Source organism: Stylophora pistillata, chromosome 9 (assembly GCF_964205215.1).
Source record: "Stylophora pistillata chromosome 9, jaStyPist1.2, whole genome shotgun sequence".
Taxonomy (NCBI): domain Eukaryota; kingdom Metazoa; phylum Cnidaria; class Anthozoa; order Scleractinia; family Pocilloporidae; genus Stylophora; species Stylophora pistillata.
The window spans coordinates 17,128,987-17,155,200 of record NC_142527.1 but is presented as its reverse complement, the minus strand read 5'-3'; the positions used below and the strand labels follow the sequence as shown (position 1 = coordinate 17,155,200).

Genomic DNA, 26,214 nt, shown 5'->3' with positions numbered 1-26,214 from the left:
TTGTTTAGTCTCGTCATGAGAGATAGCGTTGCGTGACAAGTTCAAATTAGGGCTGTGGAGGGGACTGCAGGAAGCGTTGTACCAATGCAGTTTATTTTGCCAACAATTATTCAGACACCAGCATCAGTTATATAGTGTCCCATTTCAACCTACGTATCCAAAAAAATAACTCCTGCATGCGTAGCATGCCTATGTTTTTAAAAAAAATAACTATATGTTAGCGTATAGATTGGTGTATTGTGGTGTAGTGTAATCTGATCAGCGCAATTTGGTGTATCTCTAAGCAATCTGATTGGCGCATCTTTTTTTTGGTGTATCTCAACGCAATGTGATTGGCCCAATCTTTTGATGTATCACAAACCAATCAGATTGTAGTATTTTTCGATGTCGCACCAATCAGAGCGTTCTTGCTAATTTGTGGTTTGACAGGTCTTCAAATTTCAGCGAATCAACGCTTGAGTCGGAGAGAGCGGTTCGCGAATTAAGGAAATGTATCAGTCGTGTTGGGAAAGTGGTGGAGTTGTGATCGTTGTACGACTATGCTTATTCTTCCTTCTGAAGGAGACTGAGTGGAACATGAGAAAAATTTTGAATCAAATATTACTTCAGATGTTGATAGGAACAACTTCAGGATATTTCATTGTTATATATGAGTTAATCAGCGATTCCAATTTTGAATTTCGCTCAAGGAACAAGGTAAGATGACATCTACAAGAGTTGTAAGACCATCTATTCAGTGTAATGGCTCATGTCCTTCGTGAGGATTTTATCGCTATGATCTGTCTGGATTTGAAAGGTCGTCAGGGAACTTTTTCTACCGATTAGCGAGTTAAAACGTGCATGTTTTGTGTACCGCTCCTTCACTTACGACGCATACACCGTCAGCTGGAGGCCTAACACGAATTTAGCGCTATAGCGTGTTGTTTCGGAAAGGCTAGTTTTACTGACTCTGGTAAATCTTGCGCAAGATATTTGCGTAAATCATATTTGTTTGATAATCTTTTTTTTTTTGCCATATGGTTGTTCTTTTAGCAGTGGTTGAAACGACCACCAAGTTACATTTACTTTCTGCGTCGACTGCCATGTTACATATCCGTTTCTTTGCTTCTAAAAGTCCTCCATGAATTAAATATTGTTTAAACAATACTTTCCCGTTACAATTGCGTGTTACTTTTTACTCGCCAGTATGGATTAGATTTTTTTAGACGAAATGCCATTTTCCAGTAAACAACGCAAATTTTATGACATAAATCTACCTCAATGAAAAATATTTCACAAGGGACAGAATGGTACGGTCGGTTAATTTTCCACGCAACTCTCACGTGCTTAGACGTTTTCTACCAGTAAAATTCGCTTATAGCTAACCTGGACTTTACCCCATTGCGTGTCAATTTCCTGTAAACAACCTGTATTTTATCACGTATTTCGCACGCAAAGGGCAAAGTCCAGATAGGCAACAACCAATTAAGTAGCCCACCTTATTATCCTTTGAAGAATGATACTTTCTCTTGGTTCAATCTACTTTCACATGTTCGAAGAACGGAGACCGGAAAATATCTTTGTCCAGAGGCTGTAAGAGATAAAATAGAGCTTTCCACTGCAAAATTATATGGAAGAGTATTTTGAGGCAACCATCTGTTACTGAACAAGAAGCTACACGGAGCCTATATTTGGGCCGGATTTGTGGATCAGCGGATTGAATTGAATTGGTTCGAATTGAAGACTTTGCTGTTTTAGCAAAATCGCTGTCGAGTGTGTTTCATGGTTTGTTAACATGGAGAGTTATGGAGGCTAAGACTTCGGAAAGAGGAAAGGCGGAGGAAAGGCGGAAAGGCGGGATCACTCAATAAAAAGTTGTATTTGAACGTGATGACTTTATTTACAAGGATTTCTCCTGCTTACATCTAATAACAAACCTTTGCAGTTGTTTTTGCCTCGGAACGATATATCACAGAAGGCATTTTATAGACCTCAAGATTTTTGACTGATTGAAATTAAAGGTATGTGGCAGTGACTTCCACTAGTTTTTTTTTTTTTTTTGGTGAGAAAAGTACAATTGTTTTGTTCGCAATATTTATTTACGGATGGTTTCAATCGCCAACGTTTACATAAGATGGTTGTATTACTGTTCCCAAGGGTTGTTGTTTTCATCAGTACGTTAACAATAGTAGTGATTCACAGTATTAGGCTTGTACTTTAAATAAATATAGTTAAGTTCACTCGAAAGATGAGTATAAACTGTAACAAGCTTATCGTTGATGCGCGGCCAGTACTTCAAATCTGACTGACACTCGATGTCAAAACTCAACCTCGTTCCATGGATATGCCACCACATTACTTTACGCCAATTAAAAACTGCACGCTACTGTGCATTTTCTTGCACAGGAAAAAGCAAACATAGTTTCTGATTCTGGCCCTTAATAGTCAGAATAATAACTAGGACTTTGTCTCTGACGAAGGAACGGCAATAAGCACAATTTGAACCTACGAGCAGGCTGTTGTTTAGTCTCGTCATGTAATGTTGGAGAAAGAGATAGCGTTGCGTGACAAGTTCAAATTAGGGCTGTTGAGGGGACTGCAGGAAGCGTTGTACCAATGCAGTTTATTTTTGCCAACAATTCAGACACCAGCATCAGTTATATAGTGTCCCATTTCAACCTACGTATCCAAAAAAATAACTCCTGCATGCGTAGCATGCCTATGTTTTAATTTATGCTGACGTCACGTGCAAACAAAGAATAGTCAGTTGACTAAGGGTGTTCACTCTTAAGAAAGCTCCGTCGATATAATCCTCAGAAAGAGTGATTTTAGGCGAATTTCCTACAGCCATGTCCGATGTGACATATATTTTTCTCTGATATTCCCTCGAAACCATCACCACCAATGTTGTCACTTTCAAAGCCATCACATGTTTCTGGCAGATGGTTCGAAGCTGTGTTTACGTACGAACTTGGCTGCTTTCGTTCGACCGATTTTCGCTCTGACGGAGGTTTCCTCGGTGTTTTTTTCTTACACAAAGCAAAACTTTGTGGGAATAGACCCTGGTTTCAAGTTGACAAGCAAAGAACCCGGGATTTTCCTAAAACAGTGGGCTTCAAAGTGGTCGCCACATAGCCATTTCTAAAGCAGTTCTTTGTTCTCCTGCGGTAAGCGACGCCAGGAATTTTTTTTTTAAATTAATACAGCATTGTTTATTACACTTACACATGTACTTACACTATAATTACTTTTTACACCATGTTTAAACTACATTAACTTACACTACTTACAATACATATATAACAATACAGTTACACTAGTCAAATTTAATTACAGTTGATCTATTTACCACATTATTGTTTGCATGTTAATTGTCGAGTAACTACTGAGAATTGTGTTTGCTATTTAAACTACAAGGGAATTGATTTTCCAGAAATTAATAAACTGTTAAATAAAAAAGATAGCGAAGAGGTCAAAATACAAAATTTTATAACGACAGAAAAAATTTCCATTTGTTCCTGAACTCCTTCTCGTTATTACAAGTGACAGCAATATATTTTTCTAGATAAATTTTGTCGCGCACAAGTGAGACGAAATCATCGAAACGGCAATTTATGGTATTTAAAGCGTTAACATATAAAAAATATTTGCCTAGAATAATGAGATGGTTGAGGGCTAAACAGTAGGTGTGACAGCGAATAATTCCGAACATAATCTCCAGTTCTGACAGTGACAGTTTCATATTACTAGAGGTTGAGTACCACTCCTGGAATCTATTCCAAAAAGAACTTGCTTGCTTACAGTTTATAAACAAATGCCAGACGGTCTGGTGCTCAGATGGACAAAAGAGACAGGAGGGCGATGCAACTTTTTTCATTTTATGTAACAAGCTATTCGTTGGTAAAATTCGGTGAATAATTTTGTATTGAAACATTGTCAATTTAATTTCTCTCGTGGCTTTGAATGGTAGGAGGTAGATTTTGTTCAAGTCACTTTTCTCGATGCCAGACATTAAAAGTTTTTTCTCAGAAGTTGGTGGCGGTAGATCTTCGAGGTTAAGCAGGATACTGTATATTGCTTTACATGAGAGTGAACAGGTTGAGGTAGGAGGCGTAACTGGGTCTTGGGAATTTTCTTGCAATAGTTTTTTCCAATTTTGTGGAATAGAAGAAAGAATGCTATAATATTGCAAAAAGTTACATTTTACATTGAATTTATTGCGAAAAGAATTAAATGAAAGGAATTGACCCTCACAGGAGTCAAAAAGGTCCGAGATTTGTTTTATTCCAGCTTGATGCCAATGAGGAAAGAATACCGTTTTCTTATTCACAGTTAAAAATCGATTATTCCAGATTGGCTGTGAAAGAACCTCAGTTTTATTTTTAGGTGTGGTCGTTGCAATGTCCTGCCAGTAAAAAATGATTTCTCTGTAGAAAGGAGGAAGATGGTTGTCTAGGTCAAAGAGATTATAATCATAGTTACATTTAAACAGTTCTGTACCGCCAACATCGGCTAGGAGGGATTTTGGTATGTACTGCCATGGAGCATCCGAGTTAGAGCATAACCGTTTTACCCAGTTTAACTTTAGTGCTTTATCAAAGAGAGAAAAATCCCTTATGTCCAAGCCACCAGCTGTTTTTTGCTTGAAAAGGGTAGTCTTTTTTATTTTGGCGGGTTTGTGATTCCAAATAAAGCCGAACACGATCCTGTTTACTTCTTTACTGAAGTCTTTAGGGGTACACATGACGCTGCAGATAAAGACAAGTTTTGAAAGTGCCAATGTTTTAATTATATTTATCCTACCAACGATGGAGAGGTCTCTTTGGGCCCACATGTTCAATGTTTTCTTTAAAGAATCTAATTTGTCCAAAAAATTTTTCTTTTCAGACATTTCTAGGTCATATGTAAAATGCACTCCAAGCGCGTAAACTGGCTCACCGCTCATTTGAAGATCAAGTATAGAATCTTTTCTGTGGCTTACAGAGCCAAGCCATAGCATTTCAGATTTTGTTTGATTTAGTTTTAGACCAGAGCACCTTTCGAAAAGTGATAATAAATCAAATAGCTTTGACACTGATTGAACATCAGACAGAAGTACAGTTGTGTCGTCTGCATATTGTGAAAGTTTGACCTCTTTATGTTCATCTATTGTGATACCTTTTATTTCTTTTGAGCATCTAATACTTTGCGCGAGTAGCTCAATAGCAATAATGAATAATGTGCCGGAAAGTGGGCAACCTTGACGCACTCCGCGTTCTAGATGAAAATGTTTTGAGGCGTACCCGTTATTCAAAACACAACTAGAGATATCTGTATAGAACACTTTTATCCACTGCCGGAGATCAAGACCGAAATTAAACGTTTCGAGGCATTTATGAATAAAATTCCACTCAATCGAATCAAACGCTTTCTCGAAATCTAAAAATACGGCTACCCCTGGAATATTCTTCTCTTTTGTGAAATACATTGTATCTGCTATTAACCTGATACTTTCCCCAATGAACCTTCCTTTAACGTACCCAGATTGGCAAGGATGAATTAAATTCGGCAAGATCTTCTCCAAACGCAGAGCGATGGTCTTCGTTGCGATTTTATAGTCTACATTCAATAAAGATACAGGTCGCCAATTTTTTAAATATTCGGTATTCTTTTTCTTCTTCGGAATTAAGGAAATAATTCCTTGGCGCTGAGAGATGGAGAGAGTACCGTTTCGAAAAGCATAATTAAAGCTATTTACCATAAATGAACCGAGCAAGTTCCAAAAGTAGCAGTAGAATTCAGGCGTTAGCCCATCCGTGCCGGGAGTTTTGTTGTTTTCCATAGTTTTTAACGCAATTTCACACTCATTGATAGACATGACACCTTCGCACGTTTTCGCGATTTCTTCTGATAATGCATTTTCTGTTTCAAAGAACTCATTGAAAGTTGGACAGTTGGGGTCCATATTTCTTGATGTATAAACCTCCTTAAAGAAACGTTCTTCTTCCTCCAGGATGTCCTTCGGGTTTGTGATTTTGTCACCAACGTTGTTAACTAAGGACGTTATATGCTTCTTTTTTTGGTTCCTTTTAGCTAAGTTATAGAAATATTTACTATTTCTCTCACCATGCTCATACCAACGCGCTCTACTGCGCACGATTGTTCCTCGTGTCTTGATACCCGCAATTTTAGAAACCTTGAATTTTATTCTCTCCAGCTCGGCCTTAAGGGAATCACTGTATGACGTCCGGAGTTTGGTCTGCAATTTTATCATTTCCGACAAAAGAATTGATTCTTCGTCACGTTTTCGTTTAGCTTTCTTCTTTGAAAAAGCTATTGTAAAGGCACGAATTTCCATTTTAATCATTTCCCAATACAACCCTTTGTCGTTGACTTGTTCATGCTTTTTTGCAAACATGGGAATTTTAAATGTCAACAGTTCCACGTAATTAGTATCTGACAGCAAAGAGTTGTTAAACTTCCAGAACCCTGGTCCTCGAGGGAGCTCACTTTCACTAAAAGACACGGAAAGATTGACGGCGGAGTGATCTGAATAAATGTTTGGAACTATTTTGCACTCTTTTACGCGATCTTTTAACTGTTTTGAAATAAAGAAGTAGTCAAGTCTACACTGTATTTTCATTGACGGGTTAGCCCATGTAAAGCCAGGTTGATCTGGATTCTTGAAACGCCAGGAATCAAGTAAACTGTGTGTTTTGATTAACGACTGAAGCTCGTTGATGGGAGCTTTTTTACTATTAACCGGTCTACCGCCTTTTTTGTCTAAAGTGCTAATTGTGCAGTTAAAATCACCTCCCAGCACCAGGTTGTCGTTGGCGTAAGGAATTAGAAATTCTTTTGACACGTCCCTGAGGAAAACAACTTGTTGGGTTGCATCATTCGGTGCGTAAATATTGACCAGAACTATTCTGGTACCATCAATAATAGTCTCGGCTAAAATACATCTGCCAATATTATCTGTAGTGATTTTTTCCAGGTCAACGTCAAGATGGGGTTTGAATAAAATCATAACTCCTCTACTATGGGAGGAGCCGTAGCTGGACGCGATTTTACCTCCCCATTCTGTTTCCCATCTTTTGATAGATTCCGGCAAGGAATAAGTTTCTTGCAAGAAAATTATATCCGATTGTTGTTGATGCAACCAACGAAAAACTTGTCTTCGCTTTCTCGAACTGTTTAGCCCTCTAACGTTTAGTGATAGCAGCTTATACATTTAGCTTCTAATGAAAAAGATAGACAAGGCATCGAAGAAATAAGGAAAGTAGCTGTCTTAGAACTATGCGGCTCACAGTGCGGTTGATATTTATGAAAAGGCTTGATTCTTATTACTTCGCTGACATCGAAACGAAATTGATCAACATAACAGAAGATAAAGCTAAAAGGAAAACACTTACGGAAACATATACAGAAACACATAACTATTAAAGACTTACCTAAAGCTTTGTGCGGCGTTTTGACTGGATATCGAAGTGAAAAGCCGCAGCTCTCAAATAGGTGGTTCCATACAAAAAAAAGAAAAACAAACTCAACTTAACTACGGTTTTAGCGTTCATTTCAGCTTAGTTGTCCATTAAACGCCCATAGAAAGGAAATTGGGATGTTTCTTCGCCACGGTAAAGAGCACCATTGATGATCAGTTTTTCGACATTGAAGTATGCAGTCCGTTCTTATCGCGCTTGGCCGCCTTTAGGATCGGATATAACACCTTCCTTACCTCGTCAACTTCTTTGGGAAAATCATCGGATACTCCAAATCCGGTACCCCTTGGAAGATTTTTGATATAGGATTTGATGAAAAATTTATCTTGAAAATCCGTCAGCCTAACTATAATAGGTCGCGGTTGAAGACTTCGATTTGATTGTGAACGGCGTGAAGTAATTCTGTGGACTCTGTCAAAATGAATGTTTTCTTCGTCGACTGGAAGGATCTTTAGCTTCGTACGCATGAATTCTCTTAGGGCGAGTTCGGTGTCATTGTTTGTTTCGTTTTCACGTTCCGTTATTCCAAAGAATTTCATATTTCCTCTACGGCTGTGACATTCGAGTTTAACATGTCGGCGATGTAGCTCTTTGAGATCGCTCTTGATGCGTTCACTGGAGGTGTCGGCTGCTCCTTGCTTTAAATTAACATCATGAACAATGGCTTTTAGGTCTTCTATCTCTGCTTGCGAGTTCTCTAAGCTCGTTTGCAGGGTTTTGTTTTCTTCAAGAAGAGTAATCCTCTTTTTATAAGTTTCCAACTCGGGAAGTACAGTTAATAGCATGTTGAGTTTCTCTTCAATACCGGAGAGCCTCGAGTTTGTTGTTTCGAGGCACTTTTTGCATCCATGTTTGTGATGTTGATCGAACTCGTCTTCCTCGTCTGTTTGAGAGCTGCCTTCCCTTGTTCGTTTTCTGCCTTTATCCACGGCTCCTTTCTTGTTCGATGATTCGTCAGGCATTGTGAATGGTTATTAAATATTTTAACCACCACTAGGGCTGCGAAACTATAAAGATACTACGAGCACATTTTCGGCGTGACCGCCATCTTTCTTCCCTCGTCCCAGTCCTAGGCAATACACCATCGAGGCATTTCGAACAAAAAGTGAAAAAAACAGACAAGGGGAATTGATTCTTTCTCTGAACACCAACAAAACATGCGAAGCGATCACCACCAAGCCTCGGTTTGACGCTGCGAGAAATTGTTTTGACGTCATCGCGCATAAGTGCGCAATCGTGTGGCATCGTCAAAGAAGGCCTTGAATGACCCTCGGATCGTTCAACCCAGAGGTATTGACAACCCTACTGCGCAAACATCGTCGTCTCTTATTCTATAGTTTTTGGTCCGTAAATTTCAAAAACACCGACCTTCTGGGAAGATGTCATCGGTAGCCAGCTTGATGCTTACCACTTTGGGTAAGTAAAGTAAAGGACAGTTCTTTTTCTACTCTCTGTTCGCTGCCAAGCTTGTATTGTGGTTTTGACAAGTAAGAATGTGCTCGAGACGCGTGGAGACCCTGCCTACGAATGCATGTTTCATCCAGGTTAAGCATGCCGTGGTATTTTTTGATTAAAATTATTGCTAGGACGTCGAAACTCTTGAATGCCATGAAATGTTTCGGCTTCGTAAATTGCGACTTGCGGATGAACGCCTCATAGCGTTGGGTTTGTTTGCAAATGGCTTTATACAAATGATCTGGATTTCGTTGTTAGTGTTTAGTTCTTAGAAGGAAATTGTCGATATCGTTGTGAATTTGTTATAGAGACAATTCATACATGTTTTGTTGCGTTAGAGCGGTTATCGTTTTTCTTAGTTACGTCTGCAGAGGCGAACCTCTGATCAACACTTCCATGACGGTAGCACTTGTGAATGCGGAAATTCGTGTGTGAAGCCAAATTGAAAATACCTGCCATGAGCTTTAATGTGAAATGGAATTACATAGAGAATGGCAAATTATCCGTTAAATCTCACCACATAAATAGTCAGGTCTTCCTTCTGGAAGATAATGCGGTAAAGGTGCATAAACGTTTCCTTGGTAAGGTCCACTCGTAATTATGCAAACAGGTGTCCGGTCTTTTCGTCCAAGAGCATCCGCAAGTCTTTTCGTCCCAAAGTATTTTCACCTAAGTCTGTTCGTTTACTTGTTAAGTCTTTTCTCAAAGCAAATAAATAACTATTCTATTACACTATATCATTAGATAAGGCTATATAAAGAACTTATCAATGTGAGTCGTTGCCCTTTTGGTTCACCAATATTCGTTTTACGAATTCAACGTCGTTAATTTAATACACAGAGAATGAATGAAGTTGTAACGCAATATATTTTCTTAAATAGTGGCATAACTAAAGACTTGCTTGCCGTTTAATTATTTCACGTGAAAGAAATGGGAATTTTAGGCTTGTTGTTAAGCGTTTATTGAGCGTAAAAGGCAACGAAGTGTAACATCACTACGTGTCCGACATACCCAGATGGCGGCGGCTCACAACAAGTTCTTTATATAGCCTTCTAAAAGTTATTTATTTGCTTCGAGAAAAGACTTAACAAGTAAGCGAACAGACCAAGGTGAAAATACTTTTGGACGAAAAGACTTGGACAAAAAGACTTCTGGACGAAAAGACCGTAATTCATGCAAAAATGCTCAACGTTTTCTTGATAGCCGCTATCAAGTATTTGTTGCGTAGTATTAATCTAGTTTCAGTTACCAAATTATTTGTCCAACAAGTGCACTAGTGCGAGAAGAACTTGTATCTACTGTTTATAACTGAGAAGTAGATTACAGCGAATCCGATCACATGTATAATTCCACGTAAAAGTGTTCAATGTTGTGAGGTGGGTTTGAATCTTAGATGACGAGTGTGTTGAGAAGAAGATTTGAATCTTAAATGAGAAGTGTGTTGTGGAGAAGATTTGAATCTTAAATGAAGAGAATGTTGAGAAGAAGGTTTGAATCTTAAATGACGAGTGCCCAAATTTAACAGTGGAATTCAGGGTCTTGAGTTATCAATCATGATTCACCTAATGATGCGGTCGTCTTCTCTGTATCATAATAAATCCGAAAATGGCATGACTGATCAATTTCCAGTGCAGTATTTCACTGTATGGCCTGCTAAATTTTACTTTTTAGCTTTAGTTACTATGTTCATTTGAATTTAAATTTGCTTTCTAACTTTTTTGTAGCATTGTACCGCGCTTTTGATCATATCTGCATGGAAAATGTGCGTTATAGATTTTTAAATATTATTAATTAACATTAAATTCAAGAGTTTGTTTGAATATAAACCTCCCCCCCTTAACTGAACCTACGAATACATTAAATATCTTACTACCTTATTTTCTTGGTGAATATTGTTTGTTACAGATCCTCATTTTTCCAACTTGGATTTATGGCCTGCATGCTTTTCACGTGGGCTAGAAATCCCATATCCTATATTACAGACAAAAAAAAAACATTTGAGAGTAAAGAGTAAAGTGTAACTCCAGCAGGTGTCATAAAAGGTCTAACAACAATAAGTCAAATTTGGTAGTGAGTTATATAACATAGTAAGGTAGAGATGGAGTCAAAGTTTAATCTTTTATAAGGAAAATTATTTAAATGATTTAAAATTGTGGAAAATTTGCAAAAAGATGACATTTATAGAATACTTCATGGGAAGTCAGCCCTACTGGTAATAATATCTACACACAAGTTGGTAGTATTGGGAAATCAAGCAAACGACATTTGATACAAAGCAATGATACACACAGAGACTGTTTAACGAAAAAGTTACTGTGAAACAGATACAAGTCAAAGGTTAACAAATCAATTATAAAAGATGTAAACCATTTAAATTGCAATTTCTCCAATAGTTGTTGTCATTTATATTCCTTCATGTCTTACGACGATCGTTACACCCTCTGAATTAAATACCCAGTGAATAGGGGTTATCAGCTTCTCTTGGATGTAGTATTTGCCTGCTACTATATGAAAGGTTAGCACAGTATAGAATTATTGTTGTACAAACATAGTATAGATTCGTATGATGCACGATCCTTCGCACTAGATAGCGCTACTTATGCAATACGAAAATCAGACCTAAAAAAAATCAGGCATGTACGGAATTCAAACCACTGACCTCTGCGATACTAGTGCAGCGCTCTACCAATTGAGCTAACAAGCCAACTGGGAGCAGGCCGTTAAGTTGATTTGTAATAAATCCGTGATGATAAATCAGGTACAATGGATATATGAAAAATATATGGATATATGAACTTCATATATCCATTGTATAGTATAGATTGTTTTGTAGGATGGTTTTTCTTGCTGTATTTTTTCATTTCCAAAGATTTCAATATGTTCATCGTATCATTTCTATCCGTTTTGACAATGAAGGCACAATAAAGAGGGTTGCACACAGCTTGTGTTGACACCCCAATTTTGGTTGCTTATTGCATGATAAATGTTTTAAATTTGTTTGAGTGGGGTAGCAATTAAGAATATAAATGCTGTAAGACAGGACTAGATGTTGTTGCCTTTAGATTTTGCCGTTTTTGTTGTGGTGTGGTCTAAAAATGTGAGTAAAGAATTTGAGCTAAGTTCTCACAATTGAAATAAATTTAACCAGCTAAATTTTAACAATTGAAATAAATTTCACTTGCTTCATGGTTTACAAACATACTCATGTTCTCCCAACTTCCTGTGTGGTTTACCATTAGTAGCTGGTAAACCGATAGATATGGTCACACACAATAAAACATGATACGGGGCTCCTGATTGGTTCTCTGCCTCTTATACCAACTTTTTAATTAATATTTATTTGATGCCTTTTGTGTGAATCTCAGTATGTATATAGTGTAAACAGCTATTAACCTTTTAGATAGATAAGGATGAAAACATCACAGCTAAGTTGTCAAAATGCCTTCAAGTAAGTGATGTGACTCTATTCACCTGTGCTGCACCATACACTGAATGCCTTAAAGCTATGTGTATGATGGATAGCCTTTACTGCTCAGAAAAGAAATCAGGCTTTTCTTTTACTTTTATTGGTGAATTTTACTCTACAAGTTTTCCTCATTAAGTTGTCGCCTAATAATTTGTGATTTTATGTGAAAAGGCCTTGCACTTTTTTTGCACCTTTTTATTTTATTTTTTTACATATTTATAAGATATTCCTTGCAGCCAAAGACCAATACTTCTAAGAACCAAGCACCTTTATTTAGGAAAATTTTTACTATTTTGCACCATAAACACATGACAGAGACACTTTAAAACAATAATTCGAAAGGATTTAGGGAAATTCTATTTTATAAGTAAGTCAATCTCCTTCCTTGACAAGGATCCTGTGAAGGTTTCTCTGCTCACACATCATAATGCATATATCTTTTTTGTGACAAGCTTCATTTCCCTGCCTTACAATGCCAGAGAGGTAACTATTATCCTGTCTATACATTCAATTTATTCACAATAAAAGTTTGCATAGCATGTTTGGAGTGGGCTTTTAATGCCTTCCAGGGTAGCTTTTATGTAATTTTCATGACTATCCAGCAGTTTGAGACATAAGACTGAGAGGTAAGAGGTTAGAGAATAATATCCTTTTTTTTAAGAAATTTACTCCTTTGTCAAAAGAGTGAAATACAAACTGAAAAAATGTACATGTATGATATATTTACTCTGACGAAGGGCTAACGCTTGAAACGTCAGCTTTTTAACTCATTATGGTGGCAATTTACAATTTCAACTTAGTTGATTTAACCGAATTACCTTGTAACCCCCACCGACACAGCACCACAACTTCTTTAAAAACTTTTAGCCTTTATATAGGTATGATAATTTGCTATGCCTCTACCAGTCCAACAGAGCAATTTGACTGAAAGGCTAAATCTATGTAGGATCACTTTAATTTCTCTTAACAATGTTTGGTGATTGGTGCAGGTAATTTGCCCTAACTTTTCAACCAATCAGGTGCAGCTCAAGCAGCTCAAAGGCAAGCTTCACCTTTTGAAGTTCTCTACCATCTTTGCTCAACTTGAGAAATTAATTTACTTCTAGCATCCAAGCAGGCTGTGAACATCCTGGTGGTGCCAAACCTATCAACCCCTCAATTCTTAATATCTTGTCAAATTGTAGTCAATATACATGGATTTCTTCAACATCCATATTTTTTTTTTATTTTGTCATTTTGAAGACATCTCACACAATCTGTACTTGATAAGAAGGTGGATTTCATCCTCCTCAATCCATAGGTAACTGTCATGGAATATGCAGTTGGTTTTTCAATTGATAACCTGTTTTTCAGAAATTTATTGTCATGTACCCACTAAGCATTGATAGTCTGATGAAATTATATGAAGCACATACTTTTTGTACACCTTTCTGTAAACGATAAAAGTGTGAAAGAGTGATTTGGATGGGAATGGATAATTATGGATAAAATGCTGACCAAGTTACAAGATCTAGAGCACATACATTTCCTTGGTCATGGTTTTATCGTGATACCCAGTGCAAGCTTGTAATGCAAATTCGTGGAATGCATGTTCATGTAGGTACTGGTTATCTAATTTCTAGCTTTTGAATAATTATCAGTCTGTGTTTTATCTACAAATGTATCCGAAAAAACATTTAATTACATGCTTGATTTAACTCTAAGAAGAAATCAACTTTTAACATAATTCTCAAAATTTTCAACACAGTCAAGTAACTGGTAACAAGCATGGACAACTGTGCTAATTGGAGGGTTTTAATATCCAATGCAAGCTTGAAATGCAAATACCTATGCCTAACAGACTGAATAAAAATAAGGAAAAAGTGAAACTACCATGGCAAGCTGCTTCTCAATTTTTCACTCATTTTCTCACTTATTTGCTGTGATCACGTGGGTGGTCGCAAGCCACTGAAAATGTATCTTTTTATAACTAGTCAGTCGCGTACTTCTCTGATAATTAGATTATCATATGGTCCCAATACTGGTGTTGTATACCCACATGAAATCGGTATTTGATTGGATTGATAGATTTGTTTGGCACTCACATAAATTATCATATGACTCTATGGATAATGCTTTTTGTGCACATAGAATTATTCCTTTGGTGATCTTTGTGATTCGTGATATTGTTTGGTTTGTGTTGAAGGAGGCTAGGCCACAATTCTTGGCCATCCGGAAGTTTTATCCTGTAGGCTGCAAACAGGCGTTACTTACTCGAGTTAAGCATTTGCCTTGAATTTTTCCACTTACGCGAGACAGTTACGTTCAATGTCTTCCTGCTTGTTATTCAAAATGCGAACACATAAATAGCGAAAGAACCAAGTCAGTTTGCAAACGTGTGCATCGGACTTGTTGATGTTCACAATACTATCTAACCGTTTGGCCTTCACTTCTGCTCGAAAGCTGTAATCGGCGTATTGAAGGAGCATCAGTGTTTTCATGCGTGCCAATAGGCTCCTTATCAGAATTACCTTTTTTAGAATATTTCATGATTGGGACAATTTGTAACTAATATCTCAAATATTTTCAGCTTTTCTCGCCGCCGAGCTTCAAATTGTCCAAGGTAAGTTCTAGTCCGATTTGATATCATAGTGGGATAACTGAGGTTAGATATGAGTGTACAATTTAAGATTTCCTCAGTCAAAGCTTAAATTTTCGGTGAACTATGACACTATCTGTAAGACTGGTGCAAGTAAGATACAGTCAGGGCTGACCTGGAGTACCATATCTTGCTTTAACAGGCTGAAGGTGAACTGCTGTGATATAACTTAAGTGATTTTATTTCTGCTTTTTTTTTTTTTTTTTTTTCTTTTTGCGTCAGCGTGCCCCTCTTGGGTGCAAACGATATATCCTAAATACAGTAGAAATGACTCCATATTCAGTCCTGGATACCCTGGAAATTATCATAGCTTACAGAGTTGTCAATGGAGAATCGTGGCACCCTTCGGCCAGAGAGTTCTCATCTACTTTACAGAATTTGATGTGGAATATTGTCTTGGGTGTAGCTGTGACAGTGTGGAAATTTATGATGGAACTTATTTGGTGGACGACACTCGTTTGTCAAAAAGCTGTGGAAGCAGTCTTCCCGCACCAGTGTATTCTACAGGTCGTAATATCTTCATGAATTTTAGTTCAGATTGGAGCTCATCAGGGGCAGGATTTGTGGCACACTACAGAGTGCTGAATTCCTCATCAGGTGGGTCTTGAATAATTTAATTCGCTCACATAAAATTTCTACCGAGAGGATCCTCTTTTGATTCTTGTGCATTCGTTGATGAGGTGCGATACAACCAAAATAAGATAATCACCGTAAAAATTGCAAGAGAATTAAGAGATTTGCAAAGAAATCAATAGAGAGATTGTTATCGTACAACAAAATGAACAGAATTGTTGGAGAGGAAAGGTAACGCCTTTCCCATGAATTAACAAGTACGCAGGTTATAATTACAGTGCAGTTAAATGAGTGAAACTTTTTCACAGGCACAATTACCGCGAGAGAGAGGGGGGAGAGGGAGTCAGAAGAATGGGGCACTTTTGTGACAAAAACAGGGAACTTTGGTGACGAAAATAGACAATAGGGAACTTTTATGACTAAGGGAACTTTTGTGACGTGCATAGGGAACTTTAACGACGTCACAAGGGAACTTTTGTGACGTCACTAGGGAATTTTTGTGACGACACTAGGGAACTTGTGACGACACTAGGGAACTTTAGTGAGATTAGGGAACTTTGGCGACTTGAATAGGGCACTTAAGTGACCTTAACAGGGAACTTATGTAACGCTGATTTGCAGGTATTACTCAAAGGAAAAACGTTCACTTTCAGTGCAATAGAAGCGGCAGGTATTTTCCTTGTTCATTATCAAACTTAATGCAAACAGAACACAAACAAATTTGGTGCTTTTTCAGCCGCTTTGGATACAATTTCTCACCTGTTTCTAAACATTGACTAGTCTCATTTATTGAACAACCCAACATTTCATTCAACACTTTGACTGTGTTTCTTTCATCTGCATAGACGTGGAGACAAGACAAACAATCAGCTCCGTTATCCACTTAATAATAACTTAGTAATATATTAGATAGTCTAACCTATCATAGTAACGTGAACTTTATCAAAATCTCTAGCAAATATCAAAACGCTTGATAGCAGTACATTGTAGATAAGCGTGCAAAACTATGTAATTAGGTAGACCGTTCACAATTCGACAGGAATGTCGTAACATTTTTACTCCGTAGAGCAAACATTCGAGTTACAATGCATTTAAACGCGACTAACTTCCCCTCGGGGTGGCAACATCTTTAGGTACCAGATTGAGCTTAAAAATATAGAAGGGGACAGGATAAAAACTATACCAAAGAGAGGAGGTGCTTAAGCATGTAAGCTGGACATTTAACACATTTGTCCAGACTTAAATCAATTGTTACCGATTTGTTTCTAACGGGGCTTTTTGTAAGAGTTCCTTTCCCCCATCTTCCTTTTGAAGAATATCTTTGACCTTGGGCTTTGAGATTGGTACAGCTGTCGTGATGATCTCATTAAACATAGCTCTCAGCCTATCAAGTTCCAAAGATTAAAATGGGTTACGAACACCACTTGCCTCTGTTGTTGTGGTCTGTATTTTCCAAGGTCGATCAAGATATCTCTTCACTCTTTGTTCAAGAGTCTCTTGTTCGTCAGGGAGGTTCACAGGCTCTGATTGTGTGGAGGAAGGAAAACGCCACATCCTCCGAACTTTGTCAAGAATCTTCTTCGGGTCCCCGTCCTTCACCTGCTCATTTTCAGCCATTTTCTCCCTCGCCGTTTGTATTGTCACAGATTTCCCCTTTGATCTCCTCTTTAAACAGATCTCTTATCATCATCTCTTGGTCTTTGCTCCAAGAACATTTGGAAGCATCACCCTCGTCTACAGTGGAAATGCTTGGGCTTTCGCCTTCCCCACGCATGACTTGACGCAAGTGTTTGGAAGCCAGGTCGGAGGATTTCGATTTTTCTTGCAATCGATATTATTTTCTGGCAGTGGAAACATTGTGGGCCTCAAATCTGCCATTGTATGACATTGTAGGACTGTAATCCTCTCCCTTCTTGGTTGATAAAAGTTCAGCCAGTCTACTGTGATACCTCTGGCATTCTTCAGCCATTCCTCTGGTGGTTGTAAATACCAATGGTGTAAAGGAGCCTCGTTCGACTTCTGACACCCTGCTGGCGTTCATTCTTTTCTCACTCTCATGCCGGCGGTAGATTTGTTTTGTGGGAAGGCTTTAAGACTGCAGTCGGGTAACACTCTCTAACATCAAAAAAGGCAGAGCACTGCCGCTCCCAGAAGCCACGAGCATGAATGTCGAGCCGGGCATCCGTTGCTCTGTTCGTACCAGGTGTCAGCACTCTTCTCCGTTTATCTCCTGAATTACCGGTTCAATTTGGACATCATTGCACACTATCTAGCATTTCGGCTTCTAAATCAAGCACATCCTTATGTCCTTGAATCTGGCATCTTTGAATTCTTTCTTATTTAAACTTAAGTCTACATCTTTAACTGGAATGACTGTAAGCCAGCTGGATGCCCCTTTCTCCTCAGCAAGGTCGGCAGGAAGGGCATTCTTCGCTTCCTCTAGGTCTTCTATAGGGCGTGCTTCCTTATCTCTACGGTTACATTGCTGTAGTGCTCTTCTTGCATGATCGTCCGGGAGCTCGTGCGTCTGTGCCACTATCTGTTTGACTAGTGGTTTAGTTGTCGCAGTTGAATCCGAGTGGCTCTGTGTAGTAAAATTAGCATTTTCTCTGGTGTTTTGATCCTCGTCTTCAAAACTTTTCTGACTATAGTCAGACGGCCGCCGCTGAAAGTGCACTTTGTTCGTCCCCGTCGGCGTTTATCGCTCTTGCATCTTCCCCATAGTCATCCATGAAACATCCCTGCACGTTTTCCAGCCTTGAGGCCTGATCTCGCAGATTTTTACCTTTCAGCTCAAGGTGTGCATAACTCTTCTCGTCCCATAGTTCTTTCATGACCTCAATAAAACCCTTCCTTCTACATTGCGGTTACATGGAGGATTTAATGGCGATGTTTGTTCCTTCCCTTTTTTCTTGCATCGCAGAATGTCCTTATTCATTTGCTCTGTCCATTTCAACTTCGATCTTCTTGTCATCTCAGCCCCCGATGCATTTACACACCGGCTTATTTTAGTAGTAATAATAATAATAACAATATAATAATTATAATAATGATAAAAAGAATGGTGATAATGATATTATTTCTCAATTAACAATAACTCTGTCAATACCAACTATCAATACCAATAAAAGTAATATCTATTTGCATAATAATCAAATATTTAAGAAGAAAAAAAAGATAATGGCTTAGATTTCAAAAAAATGTGACAAAAACTAGGCTAAAAACCTGCTTTACAAAAAGTCTAAAAACATCGTATTGGGTATAAAATAATGTCGACTGCAAAACTGCCAAACACTTCTTGGCTCAGTATTCCTGGCTTTGGCTAGAGTTCCCCAGAAATAGCTGGCTCAATGCCTTAGCAAATATTAGCATGTCCTTTTTCAATTTGCGAGTCAGTGTCCGACAACTCAAAGAAACTCGCAAGCCTCTTTAGCAAAGTAATGCTGATCTCAGCAGCGCAAAGGACACTCTTGCCCTGATCCATGACATGGTATTAGCATAGCTTTCGCCCTTCTTTGTAGCAACCAGCTCAGAAAGTCTACTATGGTATCGTTCGCATTCCACCGTCATCCACCTGTCGTCCTAAAAATAGTTATAATCATGATAGGGATAATAATGATGATAATAATAATAATGATAATGATAATGATAATGATAATAATAATAATAATAATAATAATAATAATAACGCTTAATACCTAAACCAGGAGACTTTTCAAGTGAAAACCAAAGACCCATAACCTGTCTGAATAACATCTATAAGTGGTTTACCTCATGCCTCCAGACCCCATTGGATAAACACCTGAATGACTATGATCTTATGGAAGGCGAACAGAGGGGAGCGAAGTCTGGCTGTAGTGGAACGACTGACAACCTTATGATTGATAGGATGGTCACTCAGGACTGTCATCGAGGTAAACGCAATTTAAGCATGGCATGGGTTGATGTTCGGAAAGCGTATGATTCTGTTGATCATAACTGGTTGATTGAAATGATGGAAGTACACAGGGTACCTGCCTGGATTGGTAAAGTGATAAAACACCTGAGCGCAAGCTGGAATACCAAGATCATAGCGACTACAAAGCAAGGAAGCGAAACGTCTACCACCATCAGATTTCACAAGGGACTGCCTCAGGGCGACGCCCTATGCCCACGCCTTTTCACACTGTGCCTTAACCCTGTTGCTTGGTTATTGAATGCTACAGAGGGATACAGACTGTCTAAGCCCTTATCAGCTCGAATAATACACTTACTTTATGCAGACGATCTGAAAGTGTTTGCTGCCTCTGAAACTAAACTAAATCAGGTACTTCGATCAACCTGCACTGCAATGCAAGATATGGGACTTCACTGGAACCCAAAAAAGGTAGCGCTTTTCATGTGCGTAGAGGTAAACAAGTCCAAGATGGCAAAGACGTCAAACTCAACTAGACGTCAGTGGTCAAGAATCTCGAGTCAGGATCCAACTACAAGTTTCTGGGGATTAAAGAGTCAGTTATGCAAGACGAGAAGCAAGCACTCAAATAGGTAGCAAAGGTGTATTTCAGAAGACTATCCGTGATCTGGACGAGCCCACTATCTGATTTTAACCGCGTCCTTGCTACAAACCAGTTTGCACTTCCAGCACTCACATACCCCATGTGGACCCAGCATTGGCCACTTGCTGAGTTGCGTGACATCGACAGACAAACAAGAAAGATCATCTGCGAAAATGGAGGGCGACATCCACTTAGCTCCATAGCGGTGCTATATCTACCTAGGGAGAAAGGAGGACGAGGACTACGAGCCATTGAACAAGAGTATAAGCTGATCAAGATCAAAGCAGCAGTTAAACTCTATGAAAGTCTTGACCCCAAGATGAAATTTGTGCAACAGTTTGAAGAATGTGCTACAGTCAAGGGATTCTCCTCTCTTATCACTGACTCGAAGAAGTTTGCACAAGAACTGGATATAACTCTGAACTTGAATACCACTGAACCATCGTGTAGCCCAACAGAAGAACCAGAGATAGCTACCAAAGATATGCACACCAAGAAGCATATAAAGAAAGTTGTAAATGAGAAACTAGTCAAAAAAGTCGAAGATCAACAGTGGCAAGGAAGTCTTTTAAAGGCAAGATGGCTCACTAACTGAGCCTTGAAAATTGTTTTGCATGGCTTAATAAATGGCAATGTGCTCCTACCCACTGTATCGCAGGCATCATGGAACTGTACGAACAGCTCACACCAACAAAGGTCTACATGGCCTACAAGACTGGAACAACGGACAAGAACGATGTCAAATGTAGAATGTGTGGCGAAGGTCCTGAGAGCATGGCACATGTACTTGCTGGATGTCCATCATTAGCTCAGTCCAAGTACTTAGAAAGGCACAATTTTGCTTTGAAAGTGTTCTTCTTTGAGATGCTCAAAGACCTAGAGCTCGCTGAAAGTACTCCGCCATGGTTCTCAGATGTGAAGCCCAAACCTCTTTATAAGTCACCTGATGGTGAGGCATACTGGGATGTACCTGTATATGCTGATCACACATACGTACAATCTAATCGTGTAGATGTACGTTTCATCGACCACAAAAACAAGAAGGTACTTATGGTGGAAATGAGCTGCCCTTGGATCAACAACAGAGACAAGAAAGACAGAGTAAAGACCAAGAAGTATGGAGCACTTAGACTTGAGCTGACAAAACAACACCCAGGATACAAGATCTCACAAGTAAACGTCATTATACATGTACTTGGAGGATGGTCTAAAGCCATGGAAACTGAAATGAAGGGCTTCTTTGGTAGAAGATACAAAGAAATATTGCTGAGAATGCAGAAAGCTGTATTAAGTAGCACTCTGAACATTGCAAGAACACTTAAACTGGTTACAGCGTAAGAATTTTAATGACATTATGATTTGGTTTTTATGAACAGGATTTTATGAACATTTTAAGTTAAGGATATTTTAAGAACCGAACAGTAAATCATGAACATTTAAAAAAAAAAAAAAATTATCTTAGTATTGGGCCAATTGACACTTTTATCGTTTTATAGTGATCATTTATATTTAAGTAGTATTAGATATTATTATAGTTAACAGTCCTGTCATGCAGATAGGTTACGAATTTTTCGCCCTATCTTGCTTAGCTCACTAGCTTCCAAACGTGTATACTGCATAATAATAATAATAGTAATAGTAGTGATAATTTATAGGAGCTAGCCAAAGAACCTCACTGTTCCTCTGTGCTCCAATTATGATTTAACCATGCATCTTTCAATTTTGCCTGTTAATTATAACTTATCTCTTTATTTTCAGTGCAATTCCACTGTAGGTTACATCGGAAGCCGTTGTTGAAGATCAATTTCGAAAAACGGTTTTTAGAGTTTTATATCGCGGGAATTTGCGGGCCAAATTTCAGGGCCATCCGTTAAATTTTCGTACCCTAGTAATTTGTTCAAAGAAGGCACACTCGCATAGTTGGGATTTTTTGCTTCCAAAGTCTTGTCAACCTTTCACGCCCTTGGGTGACCATTTGTCAAGCTACTGACCTCTAGAAATGAAAAACACAGAGGCATCCAGCGGAGTCCCAAGTGACTCTTCGTTAATGCACATTTCGTGCAAAACTATCTCGCAGTTGCGCGTGACATTTAGTTATTTAATTTTGTTTTCCGGCAATTTCAACTTCAACGCAGCTTGAGCTGCCCCGGCAGAACTTGTTGATGGGTTGTGATTGAGCGAAGTTTGCTCTAACCACGAGCCCTTATCGGTTTTAGCGACACTTGTTCGCTCTCATTCACAGTCTAGTTTTATACGCAAACTGTTCGCAGAGGTCTTCGCGTGCAACTGGAATCAGGAAACGTTTAGGATGTTTTGCAGCGGTAAACATCGCGTGAGTCATTTATAATTGTGTGTTCACACATTTCAGGTTGTCCATCAATCATTCCTGGCACCTCAGCTGGTGTCATTTACAGTCCTAATTTTCCTTGGAGTTATCCGGCCAACAGCTATTGTGACTGGTATATTCAAGCACCTCGGTGGAAAAGGATTAATTTGACGTTCATAAGGTTCAACTTGGAGTATGACTTTGATTGTCTAGACGACTACGTGGAGGTGCTAGATGGTTACTACCATCGGATTGGGAAGTACTGCGGGTCTCAAATTCCAACCTCCATCTACTCCTCATCTAATTCTCTAACTGTTAAGTTCCGCTCTAATTCTTACACCTCCTATTCGGGATTCCTGGCACTGTACAGCTCTCCGACAAATGCTCCAGCCTGGACTACATACAGACCTGTCTACCCGACAACGCGGTCTGCATATCACAGTTGTAGTAGTTACAGCTCTGCAATAAGTAAGTTTACCAATTTTCTATAGCTTACCGAGAGCATACTTGTACAGAAACATGGAGTTGTCTTTAAATATCAGGTCAACGACTTCCGCAGTAAAGGGATTTGTTAGTGAACTCAGACTTTTGCAAAGTTAAGTACTTTACAAAATTGAATCATTTTCCCGGAACATGTGATTAAAAAATTGACCGAAAAGGATGACTTAGAAATTAAAATGAAAAGGTGAATTCCCGACATGGAGAGTTTGTGGGTAACCCATCCAAGGAAGGTCCCTGTCTAGTACTACTTGCATTTCACGGAAGCCGCACTCAAAGGCCATGTCATTAAATGGAAATTGACGCGTGCTAGAAATCCTGTTTTATATTTACGTTTCTAGAATTTATAGCGCTCTATGAGCCGCTTTACCTTAAAGATCTTTCTGTAGTCAATCAGACGACAACCTGGACAGACAGGAGTGATAAATACACAATTTTCGTAAACGTGGCCAATTTTTCCTTCTTATGTCGGTCATCTTTCTCAGTACTAATAATATCGTCAGGGAGAGTTAACTGTGTTGTCATTCCAGTGCATGCGGTCAGAGCACTTAAGCTCGTAGAGTCATTATCTTTGCGTTCGTGTGAGAGATAGCTGGTATTCTTTCTCATTCCTATTCATGGCTGGTGTATCTCATTTGAATCTGTGAAAATAACTCTCTACAAATTCGAGTGTAAGACCCTTTATTTTTCCTCTAAAGTGTTCACAGTTTTTTGGGTTTTTTTGGGGTTTTTTTTTTTTTTCGGGAACTGTGAGGGTACTTCTTTTATGACTTGGTCCCAAGAGGTCTCTCGTATACCAACACAGGTTCCAATACTGTTCCAATCATAAGTTAGCTCTTTGGTTCTGAAATTCACTTCCTTGACGTGCCATGAGCTTAGGAATGGTGGTTTCCTTCAATTATGACACAATAGAGATTTTAAAACACATTAATTAGCAAATATAAGAATATAAAAAATAAGCAAATATAAGACACTGGGACACTTGAAACCCTTCAGTTAAGAATCCTTTATTTTCGATTTTTAGTTAAACGTTAATTGGAAATATTTATTTCATATTTCATTTCAAGCCTTTTACCTTGAAAGTTCAAGCTCGACAACCATCAAGTCAGATTATGGTGGCTTCTGGAACACCTGGGCTCCCTATTCAAGCTGCACATTCAAAATATCTACAGAGACGGGTTACAACCTGGAGCTTACTCTCGACGCGATGAACATGTACAGCTGTGATAGCTGTTCTTGTGGATATCTGAAAGTTAGAGATGGAAGTTCATCAAGTGATCCGCTTCTCGGGGAATACTGCGGCACTGTAAACTATGGTACGGTGACATCGACAGGAAACCATTTGTACGTTGATTTTAACAGCGATTCCAGCGGAACCAGCTTCCGCGCAACAGTCCGTTCTAGAAGAGGTAATTTTTATTTCGAATTTTACACGAGCTGTGATTCACATCAAATCAGCATTCTTTGAAGCATCTACTCTATCTCTCTTTTATTTCTTGTTAACTTTAGGTTCCAGTGTTAATGTTGCGGCCATCGTGGTGCCTATCGTTGTCGCAGTTGTCCTGTTTTCCATCATCTTTGTTGTTATAAAGTGTACCAAGATAAATCGTTCTGCCGGACCGGCTGGGTCGTCTCGTGTGAACGACGTTCCCCTACAGCCCTTCTCGGATGCCCCTTTGTTAGCGACGATTGTGCCGTCTCTGTCGTCTGGTACACAGCAAGTTGATGTTCCGCCTCCTCATCCCATTCCCGCGACAGCCCCTGATGAACTGCCTCCCTCCACTGATTAGGGTTTTACTAACTTCGCAGAAGGAGGTGGATATGTTCAAGGATAAACAATGCCCGGTCTGTTTCCAGGATTTGTTTGATGCGCGTGTAATTTCTCTGCGGATAAACTGGATATTTACTAAACGAGTTAATAATGTATAAGTGTAGCCAAAAATAATGCAGTAATGACGTAGATTAACTGGTTGTAAACTTAACACGAGGTTACTTTACCGCATGTATCTATTAAGAACTTAGTGTGAAGGATCTTTAGGGGTCTTTACGTTTTGTATCGGATTAGTGATACAATTTAATATAATCTATACCGCTTACACGTTGATCATGATTTTAGTCCAGGTTAGTGCAAGTTATGTTGACTAGTATAACCGACTGTCAACATAGCCTCAATGCGTAACTGGTCATAGAGTGGTACGGTGGTGTTCCTTCAGGCCCGAGGTAGTTTGGTTAATAGTTAAGTTCATATCTTTTGAGGCTGGAACAAAATTTGATGCAATCTAACGTAGATTTTTAGCCTGTGGAGAGGGCATCATGATAACCCCGTTTGAAGAGTTATAGTTTGCGGCATGGTTAGTAGTTTTGTTTCAAATTCCTTCATGAATATGGATTGCTGTTACGGGAAAATTTAATGTTGTTTCCGTGTGGTTGTTAAAACATGTTTATTCGTAACTTTCGGTATTCTAGCCTTCTTAATTCATATGAGTTTCAGTTCTTTCATTTGATGTTTTAAAAAGATAAAAAGCCACTGATAGTAGTTTTTGAATAGTCAACTTAAGTTGTACTGCTGCATCTCGGTACTTTTGTTGTTTATTATAGTGGGATTTTTTGGTCAATATAAGCGTTAGTGATCTTTTTGGCAATATAGATTCTCATGGTAGTTGGAAACTGAATTTAACTTAAATTTCCTTCCATACCCCCAAACTTAACACCAACTTTGCGTAGATAAGCAGAAACTTTAATTGGTTTTATTTAACTTATTTTGTAAGCTTCTCTATTGTAATTACGATAGGTATATTTTTAATAGCGAAGTTGTGAATTCCCACCTAAGTTCCCTATTTATAATGACCTGCGCTTTCATTTTCGACATATAAATATTTCAATATAAATCGGTTAGTTTCCAAGAGACCTTTTCCGTTCTTTTATAACCTTATTCAAGTATTGTCAAATTTAGAGAACAATAGAACCTCACACCAGTTCATAATTAAGTACTTTGTAAAGGTTTTTTTCGATTACGAAGTTGAGTATCGTAGAGGTCATGTCAGTTGTTGGCCTGACCTAGAATAAAAGTTTGCTGAGGAACGAAAAGGTTGTCTCGTCCTTGACGTCCGTAAAGTTCAGTTGAAGAGGTCGCCTGTACTCGTGACGAGTTCCCATTCGTGCTGCCGAGTTGTCTCTACTAATCTAGTTCCCCTCGTTATTGTTGTGCCTTCTGCGAGAGCTGAGTTTGAGCGCGAAAAACTATTGTCACATGACATGTTGCA

The 26,214-nt window shown here is 38.7% G+C and overlaps 2 protein-coding genes and 2 pseudogenes across 2 annotated transcripts in view; 3 read left to right on the top strand and 1 right to left on the bottom strand.

The window, feature by feature from the left end:
- LOC148723568 (uncharacterized) overlaps positions 1–26,214 on the top strand; it is a 401,859-nt gene that overhangs the window by 283,326 nt on the left and 92,319 nt on the right. The gene's annotated exons all lie outside the window — the stretch shown is intronic.
- Positions 7,531–8,641, bottom strand: LOC148723573 (uncharacterized; annotated as a pseudogene).
- Positions 8,713–26,038, top strand: LOC111319318 (tolloid-like protein 2). The gene is made up of 6 exons (XM_088732761.1): positions 8,713–8,873; positions 14,948–14,980; positions 15,239–15,613; positions 22,496–22,921; positions 24,019–24,360; positions 24,461–26,038. The coding sequence occupies exons 1-6, from the start codon at positions 8,837–8,839 to the stop codon at positions 24,739–24,741; spliced, it is 1,494 nt and encodes a 497-aa protein (XP_088588887.1). The 5' UTR covers positions 8,713–8,836; the 3' UTR covers positions 24,742–26,038.
- On the top strand, positions 15,631–22,489 carry LOC148723572 (uncharacterized; annotated as a pseudogene).

What these genes read in the sequence shown, in the direction of transcription:
- LOC111319318 (XM_088732761.1), top strand. Translation starts at nt 8,837, where the DNA reads ATGTCATCGGTAGCCAGCTTGATGCTTACCACTTTGG. An exon ending in CTTGATGCTTACCACTTTGG is followed by an intron (nt 8,874 to 14,947) that starts GTAAGTAAAGTA and finishes AAATATTTTCAG; the next exon opens with CTTTTCTCGCCGCCGAGCTT. An exon ending in TAGTTACAGCTCTGCAATAA is followed by an intron (nt 22,922 to 24,018) that starts GTAAGTTTACCA and finishes TTTCATTTCAAG; the next exon opens with CCTTTTACCTTGAAAGTTCA.